The sequence below is a fragment of the Chlorocebus sabaeus genome, chromosome 10 (genome assembly GCF_047675955.1).
Source record: "Chlorocebus sabaeus isolate Y175 chromosome 10, mChlSab1.0.hap1, whole genome shotgun sequence".
Lineage (NCBI taxonomy): Eukaryota > Metazoa > Chordata > Mammalia > Primates > Cercopithecidae > Chlorocebus > Chlorocebus sabaeus.
The window spans coordinates 75,791,614-75,810,491 of record NC_132913.1 but is presented as its reverse complement, the minus strand read 5'-3'; the positions used below and the strand labels follow the sequence as shown (position 1 = coordinate 75,810,491).

Here is an 18,878-nt window from a genome sequence, read left to right as displayed (position 1 = left end):
TAGGGATGATATTTAGGCAGGAGAGTCATCAAGAGATGGATTTAAGTCATGGGTATAAAAGAGACTTCCCAAGGGGAGTGGAAGAAAGAAGAAAATGTTCTAACGATAGAACCAATAGGAATAGTGGAACAGGACAATCAACATTAAGACATATCAATTATATAACTAAAATATAAGGATAAAAAATGAAGTCTCAGGCATCCAAGAAAAAGTAAGACACCTTCAAGGAGGGAAATTTGGATGGATTCAGATTTTTTTCTACAGGAGAATAAAGGAAGAATGTGCAACAATGACTAACGTTCTGAGGCAAAGAAAGATCCAAACATAAAGATGATAGATATTCTCAAGTTTGAAATACCCCACAAAACTTTCAAGTCATTGGGTCATTTTTAGAAAAAAATCTTGAGGACAAAAACTGAGATTTATAAATATAGGTCTCGTAAATAGAGAAGAAATAGGAAATAAAGTGTTTGGTGATCTGAATGCATTTCAATATTTAATTTAGACTAAACTGCTATGGAAATTATAATTTCAGAACAAAATGTAAACGTTGCAAATCCTGGCAAGTAAAACTAAAATAAGAAACAAAAACTGGGGCGGAGTATGCTACCAGGCAGAAATGTAAGTCAGCTATTCACTTTATCATTCATGTATAATATGCATTACTGTCAAAAATTGAAATGTGCTACTAAGGAAAAACACAATAATGCCAAACACTTAATGACTTTCATCATCATCTTCTTGAACCTTAGAACAACCTTTTAGGAACTAATATCTCTTTTGGCAAAGAGATAGATATATAAAAAATTTAGGAACTCCTTCGATTCACTTCACTTTTTTTCTTCTGTTAAATTCAAGTAAAGTTCAATGTTATTTTAAAATAGTATCCATGTTATAATTTCTTTCTTTCTTTGTTTTTTGAGAGGGAGTCTCGCCCTATTGCCCAGGCTGGGTGCAGTGGTGCAATCTTGGCTGCAAGCTCTGCTTCCTGGGTCCACGCCATTCTCCTGCCTCAGCCTCCAGAGTAGCTGGGACTACAGGCATCTGCCACCACGCTTGGCAAATTTTTTGCATTTTTAGTAGAGACGGGGTTTCACAGTGTTATCCAGGATGGTCTCGATCTCCTGACCTCGTGATCCGTCCACCTCGGCCTCCCAAAGTGCTGGGATTACAGGTGTGGACCACCGCACCCGGCTATAATTTCATTTTTTTAAAAGTTAATTCTTCCTAGGAGTCTATTCATTCATCCCCAGCATCACTTTCCTTACTTACAGTTTCATGTTATCATTTAGCTGTTAAATGGGACGTATAAGTGGTCCAATTTCACTTGGCTTTTCTAAGGATTAAATGAGATGACAGATGTGAAATGCTTAGAAAATTATTGGTGGAGTCTTGTTTATATGTTAAATGTTATTTTTTTATCTGTATATCCATTCTCGCACTTGTATTTATGCAAAGAAATGCCTGGAATACTGTTAACCAAAAGTCAATACTGGGTTATTTCTGCCTGATAGAGTTTGAGCAATGTGTTCATTTCTGTAATTCTGTGCTTGACTATACTGCTTAAATTTTAATAATTAGCACATAACGTGTTTCCAAAATAAAAGTTATTATTCTGAAATACATAACACTTTGAAGACTTAATAATGTAAACAGTTGATTTTTCATTGTGTTATCCTGTGTTTTCCATACTTGGAGATATATTTTTCCTCAGATTTTGCTTATATGAATTACACCATATCCCAGCAACCTCTTTGTACTACTTTGCTATCACATCTGTGCAAGATACTGAAAGAGGAGGTGTTTTAATACTATCTGATTTACTATCTGGAGTCTATGTTTACATTTAGGAAAATGATTTAAAGGTTTAGAAAAATAAACCACTTAGTTCTAGCAAAAAGGAAAAAAATAGATGATACACACTTTTCTGGAAACTGAAGAAACAAGCACACAACAGAAGACTATTCTTAAATGTAAAAATATGCATAGCAGCTCTGGATATGAAGTTTCTCATAGTTCAAAATACTACAAGAAAGACAAACATGACTTTATTTTGATGTAAAATATGTGAATTTATGTATATGTTGCCTAAGGGATGAGAGATTATTTCCTCTAAAATATCTCTTAAAATGAAAGAACATTGTAAGTAGAAATCTTAGTTTGTCTTCTGAAGAGATTTTGTGTCTCTAGAGTGTGCTGGCCACCTGTGTTATCTTACACTTTTTGAATAAAATGACAAAGAGTGAATCTGGAGGCAAATTGCTTTCACCTACCATTTTCCTAATCAATATTTGAAATGCAACCATATTATCCATTGATAACACTGATAACATCAATGTTCACATCTAAATTATTTCCAAAACCTTGGTGTTTCCTGCCACATTTTACTTCTCTTAACAATCCTTTCCTCTTCATTCTCATTTCTCCTGCGTTTTCTGTTAAAAAAATGACAACAACAATAATAATAATAATAAAAAAAATGCTCACCTGTTTGCTAATTTTCTTTTATGCTGATTTTAGTCACTTATATGCTGCTTTTAGTGGCTCATCAAAACACCATTACTGAAATGGTATTGATAAAACATTAAATGTTTTTTATTTTTTGGAAAGATGTTTTTTCCTCCAAAACTATAATCTCTACTTTTCCTTTGTGCTCAGATCCTTAAGTCTCACAGTCCAGTCTTCAGAATGCTATTGCTTGACCCTTTTGAGACTAAATCAGTCCTTTCCTTCTTTACATTCTCTAGCTATGAACAAGCTTTTTAAAATTATTTCAGCTGGGCATGGTGGCTCATGCCTGTAATTCCAGCACTTTGGGAGGTCAAGTAGGGTGGATTGCTTGAGCTCAGGAGTTCAACACCAGCATAAGCAACATGGCGAAACCCCATCTCTACAGAAAAATTAGCCAGGCGTGGTGGTGCAGGCCTGTAGTCCCAGCTACTCAGGAGGCTGAAGTGGGAGGATCACCTGAGCCCAGGAGGCAGAGGTTGCAGTGAACCAAAATTGTGCCACTGCATTCCAGCCTGGGTGACAAAGTGAGACCCTGTCTAAAAAATAAAATGAAAAACAAAAATTATTTCATCTAGGGCCAAACACATCTATGCAGAAACATGAAATAAATGATAAATATATTCAACTTTCAGAAAATGTCCTATGTATAACTAGATGCTCTGAAGGTGAAGAACCATTTAAGGACACAGATAACACCAAAGCATTTTTATCCAGGAATTATGTTAATAAAAATATCATTAAGCAAAGCAGAATAAAGAAAGATACAATACTTCATGGAAGCTTAGACATATGGCCTCTGTGTTAGGGAGGCTAATACATAGACTTTATTTAGTCTGCTTAGCCCACTTGCATCTCTGCCAAACCATGCCTAGTTTAAAATGATGTCCAGAGAATCATTTAACAGACAGGGGCAGGGCTCCACAGATGAAGCAATTTCACATACAACATATACAAGTGGCAGACACATATACACATTTTACTTTGTCTTTAGGTCTTTCATCTGCTGGTTAAGTACTCTCCAAAATTAGGAACAGTATATCGCAATAAATAGACAAATGGATGTTGAACAGGATCAGATACTTGATTCCACACCTAATTTTGCTACTATCTTCCTGTGTAAGCTTAAACAAATCACAACTTCACTGGGTCTTGAATGACTTTATCAAGAAAAAATAACCGAATTTGAATAATGAATACTAAAGTCCTTTTCAAAACTGTCTTTGAATCCATAACACATATATTGCATTTTTTAAAATAATAAAAAGATACTATAGTAAATACTGAAATGTAATGAGGACTAATAAAGTTTTTAGTTCCTATTCAATAATTTCTAGCAGCTATATAATACTTTGTTAGAGTACTCTCAGATGTAGAATAACAGTTTGTAATGATAACCTTCAGAATTAACTGAAAGTTTATCTCAAGAATTCAGAAGCCATGCAATGCTAAGTGTTTATTACCATTGCCTTTTTTCCATTTATTCTTGTATTTTATAAGCACATACTAGCTATTAATACAAGTCACAACTGAACAAACTTCCAGTTGTTACTATGCTTTTATTTGCTTTCATATTTTTTGGCATAAAAAACACCATACAGTTTCCCACTATAGAGAGGACAAGGGAAAGGTAACATTTTACTGATTTCTAATTTCCTTTTAAACATTTGTCAGTATTACTTTGACATATAAAGCAAAAATTCCAAGTGGTAACAGATCCCAAATTATCAATACATATTATAGTATACATTATCTCTTTAATTGGAAAAATTATGGTTAGGCTTCAATTTATATGCTCATTCTTTAATTTTAAAATGTTTGAAATGAATATAAATGATATATATTAGCATTATTAAAGACCAGTTCTAAAATCTAATAAATGTTTTTTAAAGGTCATGTAAAACCAAATTTTAAAGTGGTTCCTATGTTTCGAGATTAAGACTCATTTTTGGATAAATGATATAGATTATCTGGAAATGCAATTGAGCTCTTTATGTTTCTTATATTTCCCCTGGTATCTACAACCAGCAAAACTGGCAAGTGCTTAAGTTTGCTGCTTTTATAAAGCTGCTCTAAAGAATCTCATGAAATTGCAATTCAAAACCATTTGGGATGTTTCAACAAGGCATCTCATCGATTACAGAGCTGCACCTTTTGCCCAACTTTCAATGATTCCACAGAGTTGAATCTGAAGATTTTTCTTTCTTCATTTCCTTTTTTTGACACACTAATAGATGTCATTTATTCCTAAACCTGAATTTTTTTCAATTAGGTCATATACCAATCTTAATATCTCATTGAAAGGTAATTTATCAATATCTCATTGAAAGGTAATTTGTTTTTGAGAAACAAATTTAAATTGTTTCTCAAAAAACAATTTAAAGAACATTAGCAAAATGATTTTTTTACATTAAGATCCTCCTTTTCTATGACTCATTAAGCCACATAATGTTGTAACTTTCTCTCTTCATTAACTGATTACTTGTAAAACTCCCTAACGGTTTCAAAAGGTTTACAAGGGCTGCCTTATATTTCTATATTTGATTTTTAAGACCAGGACAATCTTTGCATTAATATTTTGCTTCAGAATGCAGTTACCTCAGAGTGTCTCCTATTACCTCAAGGTAACAGGAAAGTATAATCACAATGGTATTATTCTTTAATGATCAAAGCATTCTCTTGTACATAATTCCACCAAGGTGGCAATATTGAGTCTCCTGTTGTGCTTCAGGAAAAAGCATTCCTTTCCCATAGAACCTTTCAAAGTGGTCACTGCAAGTACTTCAGTTGATGCAAGCAGACAAAATAAAATACCTAATACACATTCTAAGTAGTTCGTTCTGTTTTTCAACGCTACATTATTCTCAAGAGATAGTAATGACTAGTGTCAACTCCAGAGTTGACAGAACACTTTCTATAATGATATTAACAACGATAAACTTTTGTCATGCCAAACACTGATCTAAGTTTTAAAAAAAATATATTAACTCATTTAAATATCCTAACAAACCAGTTTAATATTTGTAGTTATTAATCTCATTTACAAGTAAAACAATTCAAGGACAGAAAAGTTACATAATTCTGATAACAGCTGAGAAAGTAGAAGTTTGAACCCAAATAGTTTGACCCAGAAGTGGCTGCTCTAATTATTGTAATAGGATACAGCAACTATGTGGCTATAAAGTTCTGGTAGAATCAGTGGAGTTGTTGGTATAGAGCTTACTCTTGAGGGGTGCATCTGAGCATGTCAGATAGGTGGGTTCTGATTTTTCTATGATCACTATTGGGCAGGTTTAGTTAAAAGTTTCAAAAAGTGCCCAACATGTGGTTTTCAACCAACTAAGGGTTAGAATCCTCAAGTTCCAATATATTAGTGTCACATCTGATATTACATATTTTGTGTGTGGGGGAATGAAGGCAGTGTTTTTGTTCTTTGTCATTTTGTTTGTATTTTGAATCCAAATACAGGCTCATAGTTTATATATGTTGGCAAATTTAGGTTGTAAAGATGAGAAAGCCTCACTAGAAACTACACAACTCACTGGGTCAGCAAGCCTCCTCTCTGGCTAACATACCAAGTGGCAAACAGTGCACATGTCATATGTAAAACTCTGATACTCTAGAAAACTCTGAAATGTAAGGTAATCTTTCTTTGTAAACCTCTCCTTGACATTTGAATTTTATTTTGTTGGTGATTATCTATGTAGTTTTCTCACTTGTAAAACTCCTTGACATGGTTTTGAAAGGGTTTGCAAGGAATGTGTTATATGATATTTCTATATTTGATTTTAAGATGTTCCATAGTTTAGAAGATAATGACATAGGTGTTGGTTATCATTATGTAATTTTCTTCTGAAATTCTTTCTGTGTCTCATGTGACTGTTTCCTCTCCACAGGGACATCATAAGTTTTTAAGGTGAAGGTCCATGTTACTATTTGTTTTAGATTTGCTCACTTTTAGAGCTTGGAACACAGTAAGCAGGTAATCAAGGAATGCTGACTCTCTTTACTGCTGCCTTGTGCAAAGTAAGGTAGTAATCTCTTTATAACTTCATTCTTATACATCCTTGCATTTTTGTATATCTTAAAGACAGATTTTCATAAAAGGATAAATACAGTAAACTTTTGGGGGGATAATTATACATTTTAGAATAAAACAGTTAATAAAAATGTTTTAATGAAACATTTGTCACAATTCTTCATCTATGAAATGACTGTCTCACTCTAACAATAATAAATTGATTAAAATACAACTCTGCCAGCATTTTATCATTATAGAAAAGAGAGTTTAGCATTCTCATAGAAAATTGAAGGGAACAGAATTTTTTAAATTTCTGCCTTAATGTTCTAATTACAGTATCAATAAGAATCTAATACCTAATCTATTGATTCTGTCAACTTTACTTTCAAAATACATCCAGATTCTCAGTACTCTTCTCCTCCAGCTCCTCCTTCAGCTGCAATCAACTTTTTTGCCCTTGTACCCATCTCTAAATATATGTCCCTATGACCCACTACATTGATTTCATGACCACATTTTTTCATAGGTAATAACCTTTAACTTGGAAACATCACTACAGAGTACACAGGATAATATAAAAGATTACCAATGAATATTAATGCTGTTACTTCACATTAAAGATCCAAACTCATGAACCCTACATAGAACAATGCTTATTTTAAACCATCTATTATTTTATATCGACATATGATCTGAAATCATTACACTATGAATATTAAATGTGAATTTTTGAAATCAATGTTCCATAAATTGAAAGAATGTAGAAATAAAATGTGTTCTAAAAAAGAATTATAAAATAAAACAGAACACTACTGCTTTAAAACTGAAGACACTTAAACATAAATTTTATTACATATTTCTCCAGGGAGAATAATAATTCTTAAATAGTTCTGTTAAATTTATCAGATTAATTTGTAACCAGTGGATGCCAAAAGTGAGTGAAGTAACGGAAATCTTTTAATGGTATGATGATTCTCCCTTTTAGCCAGGATGAAAATAGATATTCTTTCTTATTATCTGCTTATATACCATTCCTATGTTACCTCAATTCTTCCTCTGGAATATTAAGTACATCTTTATTTTCCACTACAAATGTATCTACTACCCTATGGTAAACTTATTACCACACACTTAGACCATTAAAATAACTTCCTAAGAGGTTTAATGTCATTCTATTACTCCCGATCCAAACTGACCTTTTTATCACTACCGATTTATCTTCCTAAAGTCCTGTTGGATTTGTTAACAACCTAAACTGTTGCCTCTGCCATTCTCAAGGCCTTCCCAATTTGCCTTTTTAACCTTGTCCATCATTAATACTTGTATGAGACCAGTTTTATGTGTCAACTTGGCTAATTTACAGTGCCCAGTTATTCAATCAAATTCTAATCTAGGTGTTGCTGTTAACTTATTTCATAGATACGATTAACATCTCTAATCAGTTCACTTTATGTGAAGGAGATTATCCTGGATAATCTGGATGGGCCAGATCCAATGAATGGAATGGCTCTAAGAACAGAACTGAGGGATGGAACTGACGTTTGCCTGAAAAAAAAAATTCCACTATTTCAGACACTGTTGTAGCACTAACTCCTTTATGTCTATAACAACTCAAGTGATAAATTACTATTGTTACTATTCCTATTTATTGATGAATAATCATAGACATAGAAAGGTTAAGCAATTTTCTCAAAGTCACACAGTAAACAAGTGTTGGGGTCATGACATAAACCAAGGAATCTAGCTCTAGAGTCTGTATTATTTTTTCTATTGTGTCATGCTACTTTCTGTGGTCATGGATTTGGTCTTCAAGTGACATATTCTATAACAAGAGATACAGAATACCTTGAAAAGTAACTCTACTATGAAGTCAACTTAAAAAGTGCCACAAAGGAATTCAGAAAAAAACTAACATTTTTCAAATGAATTGACTGCTACTTTGTACACATAAAACATACATTATCACTCATGAGGCTATATTAGAATAGACAAAACCATCCTGCCCTTCCATATTGTACTGATCCCAGTCTGGGAAGATGTTTCTGTACCCTCTACTTCCTGTAGAATGTCTTAAAATTGTTATGCACCTGGGAGTTGGCACAGGCAACTTTTCCATGTAGACAAGCAGAATGATTGGCAGACTTAAATGTAGATCTAATTATAATACAACCTTTTAATCTTTTATAAAGCTGTTTCTCAAAATGAGGCATATCAGTCACATAAAAATAATAGTGATGGTTTAAACTGGAACATATAATTCCACTATGATTGATAATATCAAAAACTGAGCATGCACTTTAAAAATCACAGTAGCTTTCCAGATTAAAATTTTTTTCAGTGTAGATTTCATATAGTGTATCAATAGCTAATATGAACAATATCTGTGAAATGATGGATAACAAACAAATTTTTCTCATTCAGTTAAGTAAACTTTTCATGCTAAATTAGGACAATCAACTTTTATGTTAAGTTTATAGAAAAATTCATAAGCACTGTAGTGATTTCAAGTGTAATATGTTTATACAGAAAATATTTCCGATTTCTTTGCTGGTAAGTCAGCAAGAAAAAGACAAGAGATGGTGCACTCTCCAAATTCACTGCTGAGCAACAGCTCTGGAAGAACTTCTTCTAGATAGGCTCTTAAATGTTTCTTCCTTCTGATTCAGACTAAGATAAGAACCCTAGATGTTTCCTACCACATACTGTTAATTTTCTCCTCAATAAACATTCTTTAATTTTTCCTGAAATAATTGCTATGCCTAATCTCACTGTATCCCAGTGTATACTTTACTAATCCATAAACATTTAAGTTCTCTTATAAAGATATAGTTTTGTTTTCCCCTATTCCATCTCCAAGTTCAGTTGCTTTTAAATTTGACTCTAATATTTCCAATCCCCTCTTTAACTCATATCTGTCTCTTCCAAATTTTGACTCAAACTTCTCTGAAAATTATTACAAGTTTGGTGATCATTAACTACAAAATAGCATCTTTCTTTAAAGTCCCTGTTGTAAACTGAATTCACTCATTTTTTTCAACAAATGAAATCTTTAGACACAGAGTATAGATTAATGTTTCCAGTTCTCTATTAAAATGCAGCAACTTGAACAAAATAATTTTTAAAAGGCACCTTTTTGTGTGCTTTATAAAAATAATTTAGGGTGGGCAGAGTGGCTTATGCCTGTAATCCCAGCACTTTGGGAGGCTGAGGCAGGTGGACCACTTGAGGTCAGGAGTTTGAGACCAGCCTGGCCAACACGGTGAAATCCCATTTCTATTAAAAATACAAAAATTAGCTGGGCATGGTAGCACGTGCCTATAATTCCAGCTACTCCAGAGGCTGAAGTGGGAGAATCACTTGAACCCACGAGATGGAGGTTGCAGTGAGCCAAGATCTCCCCAATGCACTCCAGCCTGGCTTACAGAGCACGTCTTCATCTCAATAAAATAAAAATTTTAACTTTGTTCTTTTTTCTTGAATGATAATTACATTTATGAAAATTGCAGCTCATTTCTCTCATTTGCACGTTTTTATATTTAGGTCGTGTAATGTAACATTAAAATATTTTTAAAGAAAACTAATTTGTTAGTGGTTTGAGTTTCTACAGGCCACGATATTGCAAATATTTTTAACAATAACCATCACTTGAAGAAAACACATGTTTGACTTAAATAGTAATTTTAAAGAATATACTTTTAAAAAGAGAAACTATTCTACAGAGAAAAAGAACTTCCCATGCCACAATTATTTTATTTAGGTAACCTTTTTTCAGGAATCACTAACCAGGAAATGTCAATACATAAGCAATCAAAGATTAGCCATGAATCAGAAATAATACTATAACAAAATAAAATTAAGTAATATATGAACTATTTTTACCTTTGCATTATAGGGAATGAAATGTTTAGATAAAGCTTCAGGTGTATGCATCCATGTTTTGTCTGCAATAAAAAATACACAGAGTTAAATTTTAGGTTTCCATGGTGTCATATTCATGCATTAACATTTGTAGGACATCTGAGCTGGGTAGAATATTTCTAGTTCTGAGATTCTTTGCTAAATTGAGAAAGAATAACCACTCAGATAGAAGAACAATGCAGTTAAGGAGTGATTATAGGATTCTTTCTTTGGTATAAAAGTCCCTAGCTTTTCTTTTTAACGTTTTCAAATAATACAAATGATACCAAATTTTAAAAGAACATATAAAAACAATATCAGAGGGCTATGAGTAATTACATTCATTTATGATTTAAAACACGTATCTTTCTTCTTTCACTTCATATACTCATGAATTATAGGTTATTTTTCTCAATTCCTAGAACAATAAAATATAATCTGCTCTTTACCTCTTTGTGAATATTATGTTGTAGCATCAAGATTTAGCTATTCTAAAGGGAAATTATCATATTATACTAACAACTGCATTTGTATGAAACTGAAATAAACCAACTTACTATGTTCATTTGGAAATCAATATAATATTATGATAAACCTTTATTCTAAATTTGAAGAAACAATGATTGAAGGTCTTCTCTCAGGAGTTTTGGATAGAAATAGTCTCAAACGCAATAAATCTAAATGTTTCTTAGATAAGTGTTAAAAATGTTAGAAATAAAAGTAACTCAAAAGGATAGAATATATTAAAACTAATTGTATTATATATTATTTATATCTTGTTATTTATATTTGTATTACTAATATTTTTAATTTAATTTTTGAAATTTACTAATATAGCCCACATATTTTCCCCAATATTTTGATGAATGCATAAGGGGGAGAAAAAAATGTTAACATTTACATGAAACAAATTGGCTTTCTTTGAATCTGCATTTATTTGGAGTATGACTTCTCAATCTTCAATATTTTGTCTCCATTCATGTAGTTTTGTATGTATCTTATTTTTCATGGGAGTTTAAAAATTTAGGATCAGTACTATAAATAGAACAAAATCAAAGCTTTATTTTACCATGAAAATATAAGTACAAACTGGAAGGAAATATTGTATTACTAACAAAGTATTTTCAACATTAAATTTAGATTTTTTAAATACTGTTAACAGAAACTAACTTGATACCCTTAATAGGTTCTTTTTAAACTGGGTGAATGTGAAGACATAGAGAAAATGGCATATATTTTTGGAATGTAAATTATTTTATACTATTTGAATAATAATGCAGTATATTTATATTAAACTTGTTTATGGGGTACAATGCAATATTCTCAAGTATTTCCAATACAAAAGATGAAGGGCCAAGAGAATTGGGGCTATTTCTGACTACTAGAGGGAATATATGATAGCCGTACTTGGGTGAAATATTTTGAACAGCAATACATTCTAAGTTTTAAAAAAATATTGACATTGACATTTAATGTGTGAAATTTGTATTTTCTATATGGATTTTCATCTTAGCTATACTTTTCGTGATTGCTAATGGATAGTAATATGATTAATTCAAGAATAATTTGCACTTAGATTTGGAATATAGTCTTGCTTTTATACATTAAAAGAAGTAAATCACAATACTTCCTCCAAGGCAATAAAACACAAAACAAAACAAAAAAAAACACCTTTAGGAAAACTAAAAAGATGTACAATTTCTCCTTTTAACTCCTTCACTTAATTCTTTTCATGTCTCCTTTCCAAAACATACAAGACATCTGAGGAACATGTGAAGTCTAACTAAACTCTCACCATGATGGGTCATACTAATCTTGAGGAAGAGAGTTATTAATAATTTCTTTCTCCATAAGCCACTATTACTTGAAAACTGATGAAATTGACTCTGTTATAGACTCATATTGCAGCGACCTAAAAAGAGTATACCAAGCTGCCTCTGCTGACAGACTAAAATAATCACAATATTAAATTTCGATGGATAAGCTGCAGTTCCTACAATGACAAAATCTGCATCCATATATCGAGTGCTGATAATTTACTGCTTGTTTATTACATAACCTCAAGTATGAGCAGTACAATTTATAAAACCTGAAGGATTTCCAAAATGCGTTCTTACTGTCATTCTCATTTATATTTTGGCAAAAAAATGACAAAATAAGACTCTTTATATTAACTCATAGATATGACTAAATCTTGAGTAGGAAATAGATATGATGGTCCTGGTCACTATATATGTTCATAGAAGGTATTAGATATATGAAAATGTGCAGAAATGGGAATATAGAGATTCTAAAAAGAGTTCCTCTTCTTTGAATTAAAGTAAAGTCACTAACTCAATATTGAACACTTACATGAAGGAAAATGCCAATATTTCAACATATTTGACAAATATCAATGTACTTTGATTGCTGGGTCAATAAATTTAGGTTTTCAAAATGCATTTAGATGAATAACTCATCAAGAAATACAGAGTAAATTCATTATTTTTGTATCATCAGACCTTACAATGGTGAAACATCTACTTTTGAGTACTTTAAATTTAAAACTAAATGCTGGTTGATGAATAGATACATTTGAATAAAATGTTCGTTAAAAAAGAAAGTAACATTTAAATATTAAATTTTAAGTGCTGTGCACTATGATATCTACTCGACAGTATGTCAACTAAGTTTAAAAAATGTAATTAGTTGAATTATTTAATCATTTATTCACATGTTACTTTTTGCTTTTTTACTTATGATTTATATTTGATGTAATAAATAGAATATATATTTTTTTAATTAAAAGAGAAAATTAATGTAGGGAAAGAATCTAAAACAAAGACAAACATTAAAATTTAATCTATGATTATATTTGACTAATTTTTAAAGAGCTTTTCAAAAGAGCTCAAAATGATATGACTCTAATATATTCAGCACTCTTTAGAATCTCTGAGTAACTCTAACACCATTAGAGCATTTGAAAAGAAAATCAGTGAATTCAATCAAGAAATACAAACTTACTAATTCGGAGATTAAATAAAAAAATAACACACAATTATGTTTAAGTTTTAAGATGGTCTTTTTTCCTTAGGCTTCTGAGGTCCAGGATCATTTAGTAAGATTACATGTGATGACCAAGTATACTGGGTATGTATGAAATAAAGAGTAAGCTTTTATTGATAGAAGACCATCTTGCTTTGTTTAGGATACTGTACACAGTGTATGTTGATGGTAGTTTTGGAAACATGACTTAAATTAAATATTCTCTAGCGATATAATTATAGCTTATAGCTCCAGTTTATCCAGATATACAAATACTCTCACAAAATTTAAGTTTTTTATCTCAAATTAAAATTTAATGAAATAATGCTATTGATGGAAACCAGGAGCAGGGGTTCTAAAATTTTTTTCTTTAACAACTTCACCCAATGATAAAGTCAGAACTGATTGGTAAACTTAAGGTAAAATTTTCAGTTTCAAGTTCTAACTTCAGGTTGGGGCAAAATATTAATGAATGAATTCCTGATACTAAATCATTAGACCTGAAAAATAAGAGAAGTCAAAAGAAATTGAAAGTGAATGAAGCAAATCGGGAAATAACAAGTGCTTCTGCTTCTTGATTCTCCAAATCACTCCACTATTCCCATAGTTGTACTCCCACTGTGTTCAAATGAGACAAATATACAATTACTGGTTACTCACATTACTATCCAACTCTTGAGATTTCTCAATGAAAAACCATTCTAAACCCCCTTCAAATAAACAGTAAATTAGAAATGTGGAGTTTCAACTTTAAAGCGATAGGAAAGGAGGATTGATAGCATATATATAAAGAAAGGCCTAGAAGTGTTTATTAAAAATAACTTAGAGTGATTAAAGTGTTAAGTTGTGATGTAAGATTTCTATTGCTTTATTAAAAATACTTCAGGTTGGGCACAGTGGCTCACGCCTATAATCCCAACACTTTGAGAGGCCAAGGCAGGAGGATCACTTGACGCTAGGAGTTTGAGATCAGCCCTGGCAACATAGCAAGATCCTGTCTATATATAAAACAAAACAAAAATTTCAATATATCATAGAATTATTTATAGATTTTGTTACTAGTAAAAGGAATGAAAGACACACTATTTTACTTTTGGTACTTTTTTTACATTTAAAAACATTTAAAATTTTAAAAATATTTACAAATCAGAAGCAGCTACAGACTATAATCAATGTCATTTTGCTTTCCCCTTATTCAGAAAAAATAAGTAAAATAATAAATTTCTAGCTTCCCAGGGTTGAAAAGTGCCTTAAAGTTTACATTATCTAAATTCTCACTGAATACATTAATCTTCTCTGCCACATCCAAATGTTTGAACACCTCTCACTTCAGAGACCAAAAAAAGCTAGCAATTTGAGTAATTTAATTAAACTTTTACATGACTTTCTTGGAATTCTTTTTCCCTATATTAAATCAGTGACATTATCATTTACACCTATTTGTCCTTTACTAAACTCAACCCCATGGCTAAATGGCAGTCCTTCAAATATTGAAAGACAGTTCTCATTAACACATGAATGGTTCTCAGTCATGCTTCCTGTTGCATGGCTGAAAGTCCTGAAGTCATCTCAGTCTTTCTCATCTGGGCATGTTACTATGTGTCAGTTAACAGTGTAACCTTTTAAAGGGAGAACACACAGTGCCTGAATGCCTGATATTGAACAGAACACTAGTCATGGTTCTGGACTATTCATTATCCATACATTAGAAAATGACACAGAGCCTTTGATAATCACACTGTTGACTTTATTCTTCAGCCATTTTTACTCACACAGCATTCAAGGTACATCTTCCAAATAACAGCAATATTTGAATCATGATAAAAGTATTAGATTTTCTGGGCCCTTGTTTGACAATTTGCAGTATCTTAGTAAGTTTATAGGGTGGAATAAGGCCTAACTTGTCATTTTTTCTTCACACATCTGTAATCCTACTATAGCATTCATGTATCATTACCTTCTATCTATGAATTTGATTATCATTATTTAAGTATTATTTCAATCATCTACGAATTTGATTATCATTATTTAAGTATTATTTCCCAATTCACTAATAATGTAAAAGAGGAGAGAGCCTGATGCCCTCCACTAGAGAACTCCTTTGAGAATGAAAAGGATACATTATTTAAACTTCACTGACCTCAACAAAGTTATACTTATTTTTCTATATTTATAAGTGCATCATAAAATAGTTTGTCAAATGCCATGTTTTTCTGCCCATTAAGAAACAACATCTAACTAGCTGTTTCTTTCAGTCCTATAGTGATCATTATAATATACTGCATTCATAGTTATTTAAATTCCTACCTAAAAATTAATAACAAACTTATTTTGGCCTCATTGCTTTAAATCTATCTACTACCAATCCTCACATATTATTCAATGAAACATGAAGCCTGTGCACACTCACACACATAATTATGAATGAATTTATGTTACCTTAATCTTATGTAAGCCCAGAAAATTTAGTATTATATGGCTACATAAGCTAAAGTTAGAACGGAGTTTCAGATAATTTTATTCTTTGCAGTTTCACAGGCTTCAAATTGCCAGGCGACATATTATCACATATGTATTGTGAACTCAGTGTAATAAACAACTTTGATCTTTCACTAGGGTGATAACTGGAGAAAGCTAATTAGCAACATTTGCAGATTTGTGTTGCTCTAATCTAACTTCATTTCTTGGCCAGGTGGTTGAACAACAAGAAAAACTGATTTCTTAACATCTGTGCTTACGTTCATAGCAACATTGGCTTGACTCCCAAGTTTTAAAAAATGATCACACTTACCTTTCTTCCTGCTAAAAGCACGGTTCATGATGAGGATCAGCCAAATAAATGTTCAGTTCCACGCCTTATATCCTGTAAAAGTGACAAAATATTAAAACATAAATGAAGGACTGTTGACTGACCTCTCTTTTGCTAATGTGGTTTTAATTACAAAGCCTTTTTAAATTTTTTAAAATATTTACAAATAGTATTCTATAATGCTTCAAAGGACATTGGGTAAGAGAAAACACAAGTACTTAATAATGTGAGTAGATAGGAACATCTCAACAGAAATTCCTCCAAAGTTCTTCAATTTTGTTTTTTTTCTATTATACATCCATCATAAACTATATTTATTTGCAAACTTAAGGAGAAGAAAAATCGATACTTTTTCCTCAGCTTGTTGATAAGAGGTGTGTATATAAACACTTTATTTTTTATTTAACTGAGGCCCAGAGAAGTTTCATGTCTAAAACAAAGTCACAAAGACAGGTGATACACTAGGAGCAGTGGTTAAAACCATAGGATAAGATTACCTACCAATTAAGATTGTTTTACACATTAGGAAAGATATGAAAGTACCTGGCACAGTATCCGGCACATACTGAGCTCAGAAAATATTAGCTACTCTCTTTGTGTTAGATATAGCATGGGATCCAAATTTAGTGCTCTTTTTATATGCATTATTTATCCATCAAAGAGGTCCTCTTAATACCTGTTGTGTAGTGTATTCACTATGAGGGTTACACATCAAATTCGGCAGCTTAGGTAAAGGACTTTATGCACTGTTGTTCAATTGAGATCTTTCAATTTTATATATTTAATGACTTCGTGTACAAAACAACAATAACAAAAAGATTTCTGGAATTCCCTCAGAGACTCAGAGACAATTCACATTAAGGTCTGAGAAGAAAGTTATGATTAAATATTTATTGGCACTGCATTGTAATCTATATTTGGGGTCCATAATATAGTTAATCTTACAGATACAACACTCAGAAGTAACTCTGCTGCTCTAGCAACAGAATATTAATGAATTAACATTAAGATAGCCTTTCACTTCTACTTTATCTTCTATGAGGACTAGTGTTACAGGTATATTACAGGGTAACACAAAATTTTTTTAGAATTAAAATATTTTGCTATTTTTCAAAAATTGGCATTTTTTTCATTTTTTAGAATTCAACCACAGTAAATAAAACTGTTTAATAATGTTCTTCCTTGATAACCTAGAGACCTGCTTCAACAGAAATCAAAGGAAACTCATGTGTTCAGTGTAAGAGCCCAATTTGGTGTGCTTCCATCTGCAGGTGGCAAGACAGTAACTGAACTCAGGGTAAAACTTTCCCCACTCTCTGCCCACCGTTGCCTAGAGATCTCAGCTGATAGAGATAAATTCACAAGAGACCAAAAGCTTTGCATGATTCTGGAAATATCTTCCCCCATTCCACTCTAAGACTCAAAGTCTGACCACCACTTCCTGCTAGGAGATCTTCATAATTTTATCATATTCTTTATTCCTAAGTATGTCAGTCAACACAAGCAGCTCAGGTTACTCTCATCACTCAGAATCTAATTCTAATGCATTACATTCTGTAACCACATCTTTCACTTCTCCTATCATCTGGAAACATTTCACTGTGTCATCTGGCATTCACAGTAAATCATTATCAAAATGCACTCAGCGTTTTTTCTAAAGATTTTATCCACTCTGCCACTCTTACTGAAACCTAGTTGTTGCCTGAGCAAACTAGTTCTACTGCAGTCCTTTCAAGAGGCTGGCTGTTTATCTCCCACACATATTATACCAACAGACCAAGAAATGATGCATTTTCAATTATTGTACTTCTTTTTTTTTTCAAAACCCTTAATTTCTTTGAGGATTTTGCCATCAGACTATATATATACATAATGGAATATAAAACAACAGAGAATATAATATATTTGGTATCATTTCAAAAGTTACTTTTTACCTATATCTTAACAGACCTGGTTATTTATTGCATATCCTGAAGAAATAAGGAAAAAATTTTAAAAAATTAGTAGAAAAAGAACATAATATATGCAAATGTAAAATTTGTATTCTCTGGAAAAATAAAGTAACAAAATACTATGAAGTTTATTAATCAGCAGACCAAATTTAGTATACCTTTGCACTACTCAAATGTCATCACCATGAGGTGGACATTTTCAACAAAAGAAGATTGTGAAATATAGAAAAGGAGTTTAATACTACATGATTAAAAAATTCATAAAATTAAATAATAGTGTGACTTTTAAATTAAGAAAAATAAAATACAAACAACTTGGAGACATATAAATAGAACAAGAATAACAAAAAAAACTTTCACATAATTATATAAAGTTCATTTGAGCAAACATGGAGGATATATGACATGACAATACTGTGACTATAAAACACCAAAAGCACTTTTGCTTGCTCAAAAAATGCATAGATACAAATGTCAATATATATCAGATAAGTCATTCTTTCGAAATAAACTATAATTTAACTATCCAAACACCACTTGTTAGCATTTTATTTGATCCACTGTGCACTCTACACTGTTTTTGTAAAACACATCTTACAACTCCACCAGAAAACATGTAGATATTAGCTACTTTGTTCAGTACCCCAATGTGTATAATACAATACAT

General features: G+C 31.7%; 1 protein-coding gene across 10 annotated transcripts in view; it reads right to left on the bottom strand.

Annotated features, from left to right (window-relative positions):
• The window catches only part of GULP1 (GULP PTB domain containing engulfment adaptor 1), a 301,980-nt gene that overhangs the window by 101,884 nt on the left and 181,218 nt on the right, over positions 1-18,878 (bottom strand). For all 10 annotated transcript variants that reach the window (XR_012094240.1, XR_012094241.1, XM_038001858.2 and 7 more), the window contains 2 exons: positions 16,242-16,313; positions 10,409-10,470 (listed from right to left, as the gene is read on the bottom strand). Coding sequence is in view for 8 of the 10 variants with exons in the window: in XM_038001858.2 (XP_037857786.1) it covers positions 10,409-10,470; positions 16,242-16,269 (90 nt within the window). In the remaining 2 variants the exon portion in view is untranslated. The remainder of the gene's footprint in view (positions 1-10,408; positions 10,471-16,241; positions 16,314-18,878) is intronic.